The sequence below is a fragment of the Ixodes scapularis genome, unplaced genomic scaffold (genome assembly GCF_016920785.2).
Source record: "Ixodes scapularis isolate PalLabHiFi unplaced genomic scaffold, ASM1692078v2 PGA_scaffold3__209_contigs__length_174095766, whole genome shotgun sequence".
Lineage (NCBI taxonomy): Eukaryota > Metazoa > Arthropoda > Arachnida > Ixodida > Ixodidae > Ixodes > Ixodes scapularis.
The window spans coordinates 119190510-119196933 of NW_024609868.1; the positions used below are offsets into that span (position 1 = coordinate 119190510).

The 6424-nt window shown below is 47.9% G+C and overlaps 1 protein-coding gene across 1 annotated transcript; it reads left to right on the forward strand.

The window, feature by feature from the left end:
* The first annotated feature begins 4924 nt into the window (after window positions 1-4924).
* Window positions 4925-6058, forward strand: LOC115312236. Its single transcript, XM_029971132.4, has one exon. The coding sequence runs from the start codon at window positions 4925-4927 to the stop codon at window positions 6056-6058; it is 1134 nt and encodes a 377-aa protein (XP_029826992.4).
* Window positions 6059-6424: the final 366 nt, after the last annotated feature.

Genomic DNA, 6424 nt, shown 5'->3' on the forward strand with positions numbered 1-6424 from the left:
ACGTGCACGGACAAGGTGAGTGGTTTTCGGCACCGCCGGGATGGCGGCCGCTTCGTGGGACGAACGCACCGTCCTAGAACTTTCGGACTTCGCTCCGATGGAACAAAATCCGATTACGCCGGCCACGACAGGGCGATTGGCTCGGGAAATTAGACTGCTGCCCGACTGCCCCATAGTGAGCGAGCATATGTTTAGCATCATACTTGTTCAAGACCTGATCATCCCTTCAAGATAAGATTTTCTCGCCGACTGGTGAGGAGCGACGTCAACGGGGTTCAACCAAGAAGGACGGCATCGTGGTCTCTAGGGAGTTGTTGACGCCATCAAGAGACGGACGCCGGATATGAGGTGTTCTTGCCGATATGCCAAATGGTCGTTCGGAAGTTTACCGGCATTCAAAAAGTCAATATTTTTATCTGGTGTAGCACACATATCCGTGTTAAAGGGGCCACGAAATTATTTTTAAACTTCTTCCTTACCTGTAATCCTCAACTCAAAAGAGAACTGTGAAATAACGCAGTCGTGACATGCTAGAGCACTGGTGCGATGACCCTAAGCTTTCACCGTGGTTTTTAAGCACACCGTAGAACTTGGCATTCACAAGTGATAAGTTTTGTCAGGGCACTCATTGGCCAGGAACGCGAATTCAAATATCCATGGATGAATTGGTTGCTGACGAGCGCATACATCCGAGCGACGCAGTTTTCGTGTTTAATGCGTGAGTTGGGGTCGGCTGACGTCATTTTGGCCTTTGTAGGCATTGTAAAGAGGATATTTAGAACCATACACACATGATGATAACGTCATAGCACACTGACATTAAAGAGCACAAAACGGGCCCAGCTACAGAAAATAAATATTGCGCTCGTAAGAAATAAATACGTCTGTAACTTGTTAATTACAAAGACGAACACACCTCTGAGCATCTAAGTTTAATAGTATGTGTTGATGCATTGTTATATAGCAGGTCATTTCATATACGTCACTTGAGCAAACGCCAGTTTTTCATTTGAAAAACAAACCAAAAAACACTGCGATCAAATGCAAGCTATTGCAACGAAAGCAAGTTATATCAAAATCTTCAGAACTACCAATTCGTAAAATTGGCGATTAGTAAAAAAGATTAAAGATCGCAGGAGCTTCCTCGCTAAAAAATGCTGAGATTATTCGGTGACCCAGGGCTGAAACAATTTCCCCAAGGCCCTACATGCCCCGTATACCTTTCGTTATGATTTTCAGAAATTCAGACTTTCAAAGGAAGCTAGAAAAATGCGAAAATTTTATCCTGAAAGCTATGTGGAGCGCAAAAGTTCGTCTGCTTCTTTTTGCAGGGGTTGTCGTGACGCCAGAACGCCGAGATCTGAGTGGCTCCGATTGAAGGATGGTGTTTAGACCTAAAAGCAAGCTGCCTTGAGGCCTACCCACTATTCTTCATTCAGAACCAATCAGAGCTCGGCGTTCTGGCGTCACCATAACCCCTTATTAAAAGAAGCAGACGAACTTGCGCTGCGCGTATCGTAAAATCGTCGATTAGTATAGTTGGGAGTTGTGTGAATATTTATACAGCGTGTAGTTGATCAGCCATTTCAAAGTTGCGACGAGTCACTCGCTGTAGATGAGCAATTTAGCCAATGCAGTATAACAGCTAGCCTGGGGTCTATAGGTCTTTGACGTGCACCACGCAGTAGTAATACACAACTGCAGGCCGGTACGATGCTCATCCAGATCGAAACGGGCAGGGGTGGGGATTGAACCCAGTTTCCCTGGTTGATTAGTACAAAACGTAAACATCGCAGGAGCTTCCTCGCTAAACGTTTGTGATCATGCGGTTACCTGGGGCAAAAACAAATTCCCCAAGGCCCAACATGCGAAGCGTAGATTTCGCATCGATCCTCAGACACTCCAACGTTCAAATAAAGCTAAGAGAATGCGAAAATAGCATGCTAAATGTCTTATCGATCCTTAAACACATCCGGAAACCCGAGCACCGCTAAGGCGATATTATTAATGCTGTCACACAGGTGCTAATATCCAGAGCTATCTTGCACAGAAAGGGTATAAAGTATTATTCTTTCAGATCTTCACGTTATACCTACGTCAGAAAGCACGAAGAAGCCCTGAATCGTCGGCAAGCTGCGGCACATCATGACTCCGCACACCGAACAAACTCGCATCCACCAGCTTTGGGCGCTGCCATCTTACCGATGACATCACGGCTCTTGAGAGGTCACCTGACGAGTCGTCACTCGGTTGCTACGGAAACCGAGCCAGCTCAGCTCGTTGCTATGGTACCGCGTGTGACCAATCCCGGTGAGAGGCGGCACAGGGAAAAGCGTGGCGCTACTCTGGCAGCTAGAGCTAGCTGGTACTTAGAAGACATACCTAAAACAGCGCACAAGCACAGGAGGAAGATAACAAAACACAGGAAGGGTCGCTGACTCCCAACTTATATATTGTGAAAGAAAGAGAAAGAGGAAGCTTTAGATATGAAGCCCACGTTGTTGTTCTTCTTTCTTCTTTTTCGCATCTTTTTTTTTTCGTCGTGACCTTATAATGTCAGTTTTCTCCTTTTCTACTGCAACTTAGTAATTTATATGTTTGTATTCTGTCTTCTTTATACCTTGTGGGTGCGCGCGGGCTTCATGTCTGAAGCTTCCTCTTTCTCTTTCTTTTACAATACATAAGTTGGGAGTCAGCGCTCTTTCCTGTGTTCTATTTTCCTTCTCCTTTGCTTGCGCGCTGTTTTAGGTATGGCTCGCACTCGAATTTTTTGGGCGTTCGTGTGCGCTTTGAACATATGCAGCCGAAGATTTTGGCCTTCAACTATGCCAAGACTGAGACGAACGCGTGCGCGCATACTCTGCGAGCAGGTGCACTATTTAAGTCTGAGCTGGAGCGACTTTGAAGCCTTGAAATACTTGTTTTCAAGATGCAGGTATCGTTCCACGAACAAAATCTACTCGGAGCCACGGAGTAGCAATACGTTGCCATGTCAACGGTTACCGCCAACGTTACTAAAACACTCAGTTGGGAAACTCGCCGTCGAAACCTGGGCCGGTGGCGTCCACCGAGACCGAGCTAAATGCGACAACAGCGCCACTCTTTTTCGTTTGTCTGTACTATGGTCACCTCGAGCTTTTTGAAAGCCTGTTTTTTTGCGTAAAAACACACGGAAAAGACTCTTTTTGTATGAAATTTATTGGAGTTTAGTACCAAATGATGGGCGCGTGATGTTTCTATCATCTTTAGTTCGCAAGGTTTTGCGGAACAATTAATATTGTTTTTATAAAACCATGCCTCAGCGGGCCTTTCAGATAGCGCGTCCCGACCTAGGTGCATTTTAACTTCAGGAGTTCAACGCGGCGCGTCCGCCGGGGAGACGGGGGTTCACCCCTGTCAAAGCCAAAAATAGAAGTCACGTGCAGTTTCTCGAGTGGCCGCTGCGGGAGAAATGGTGGCGTTGTGTTCGTCATTAGCTCGGTGCTCGGAGACAGATTGGGGCCATATTTTTAGGGCTGTCTCTATGGGAGTTTCCCAACTGAGTGTTTTAGTAACGTTGGTTACCGCGTATGTTTAGGCTTAGAAACGGCCAGAGTCGGGGACGGTCTTTAGAATGGGGTTAGCCCACCGCTCATTCTTTGTGAATTGAGCCAGATAAAGCAAAGCGAAAGCGGTTGCATAATTCATTGGCATTGAAATGGGCTAATACTGCAGCGACCCAGAGCCTTTTATACTGGGAGAGTTCGGCGGGTGGGAGGGGCTTACGGCCCGCTAGGTCTAGCGGACTCAGCGGGCGCCGCTTCCGCCATGATGTGCCTCCCGGCGAGTGGGTCCCCATTGACATGCGATGTATACGCGTGTAGGTTTTGCCGTTTGCGCTTTTGTTGGCGCAAGGAGAAAGTCGAAAAATCAAGCATTTGGTTACGTTAATCATACGTTAATCATAAACTTACCTCTCACAATCGAGAACTCGGCTTCCAGTCAGCCCTTCTTGGTTTCCCAGATCTTGCGCCTTGCGCGGTTTTCTTTTCCTTGCGGGAACCGGTACATCCTGAACCCCTTTTTCGCGTTGTTCGAGCACCCAACGGCACTGCAGCCCCCCATTTCTTTTTCATCTAACGTCTGGCAGAGCGCAGAACGATGATTTTCATCGTCGTCTCGCGCTTCATGGACTCTAGCGAGCCGACTGCCGGCTCGAGTCAATAGGGCAAACGGGTTTTATCAACCGCCACCAGCCTTACACCAAACAAGGGTGAAGCTTGCAAATTAAGGTTATAATCATAATGCAATTAAATGCAAAGGTGCAATCAAGCTAGACGGCAAGGCACATCATGGCGGATGCGCACAGTTGCCAGACTGTTTGATCAGTGCTGCCAGACTGGCGGCTGGATCAAAGAACCGCCGAACTCTCCCAGTATAAAAGGCTCTGCAGCGACCATGAGGAATTTGAGAAGAGGAAGACGAAGCTACCCAAGCTACCAGACGTGTTTTTCTAAGCTCCGCTAAGTCTTCGGTAAACCTGAAGGTTTAATCACTTTGACGGACGGGACCGAGCCACTTGCTTCTGGCCTTCGCTCCAGGGCCAGGAACGAAGACCACGGTGAGGACCTGTAAGTCGGACAAGATGAAAGACATCTTTCTAAGCCCCCGAGGAATTCCTTAGGCCTTAGTGGAACACAATCGGGAGACACCAACGAGACGACTCTCCGTTTACGTGGCGGACTTTGTGGCGCCGCCAAGTGCTGCGAGCAGCCACCCAAGGCAGCAGATCGGCAGAAATGACCCAAGCAAGTCACTTCGGTCCGAGTGGATTCAATACAAAATAATCAGCGCGACAGGCGAAACGTTTTACAATTGGGATACGTTACTGAATGACTTTGGAGCCCAAGTTAAGGCTTCGGTGGAATCTCAGATGAAGGCGCAAATGGAAGCACAACAAGCTCAGTTTCAAGCTCGGATTGAGTTACAACTGAAAGCCCAGGAAACTCAGCTTAGAACGCAGTTCGAAAAAGAAATGAGGGAACGACTCGACCCACACAAGACAGACAGAAAAAGGCCAAGGACGGAGGAACTCCAGCACGTAGACGAAACAGTGGCCCTAACAGAGCCACCCATGGAGCCGGACAACGAACAAGACGAAGAAAAGGAAGGACAATGGATAGAGGTCCGCCGCGGGAACAACGCGGGCGTGCGCAAGGTCAGAATCAAGAACGACAAGCCTAACACGAAGCTGGACATAGATCACCGAACTTTCAACCAGACCATGAAGAAAGCGGGAATCTCGCTTGAAAACGGAGCAAGAGCAAGGATTGACCCGAGAACCAACGACTACATTGTCACCACAAAGAACGAGGTGGAATATGAATGGCTTTGTAACCTGAAGAAGTTTACGAATGAAAGAGGCGAAAGCACGGAAATCAAAGTGATACCAGGCCTCGCAAGCAACCACTCGAGAGGGGTCATATACCTGAGAAACCCGGGAAACGATATGGAAGCCCTCTGCGAAGAAATCATATGCAAGACGCATCAGGTCATTTCAGCGACCATAATTGGCAAGAAAAGAACAACAGTCCTATTAACGTTTGAAGGGAAGGAACCACCAAAGAAGCTAGCGGTTGGACTTATAATTCAAAAGGTCTTCCCATACACGCCAAGGCCGGTAGTCTGCTACCGTTGCCATAGAATCGGCCACAAGGCCGAAACATGCACAAGCAAGGTAGAAGTATGTAAGACGTGCGGAAAACCCCACCCAAACGGGCTAGACGCGCCATGTGGAGGGGACCCCACATGCGTGAACTGCAAGGGGAGACACCTGGCGCTCAGCAGGGATTGCCCGATGAGAGTCCCGCGGAAAGACGGCAAACCCACCTACATGCAAAACACTGAACAGAAAGGAAAAAGCGCAACTCCCACGGAAACGGAAAAACCAGCGAACAGTGCTGAAAAGAAGACATACGCCGCTGCAGCAAGAAAGAAACCTGTTGGGGAAATTAAAGATTCTCTCATAGCATTATTGCGGCAACTCACCAAGCTTCTCTCAGACGAATGTGGAACCTGAGCTAAGAGACATAGCCCCAAAAAGAATGTATTGGATACTACAATGGAACTGCAGAGGAATTAAAGGTAAAATTAACGAACTCAAAACCAGAATAGAGACATGGGGAGACAAGAGCCCCGACATTCTTCTCCTGCAAGAAACGAGGCATGCTAACCTGAAGGTCAGGGGCTACAACACATATCTGAACAGGACGGTAATCACCAACACGAGCAAGCAGGAAAAAGAGGGGGTCGCCGTGCTACTAATCAAGGAGACACACCCTCAAAGCCAAATTAACACGGATTTTGCTTGCAATGAGGACGAAGAATTGGTAGGAGCCACAACCACAATCGGTAAAAAAACCTACTCTTTCTTCTCCTTTTACCA

Coding starts and splice junctions, on each gene's coding strand:
- LOC115312236 (XM_029971132.4), top strand. CDS start 4,925: ATGGAAGCACAACAAGCTCAGTTTCAAGCTCGGATTGAGTTACAACTG.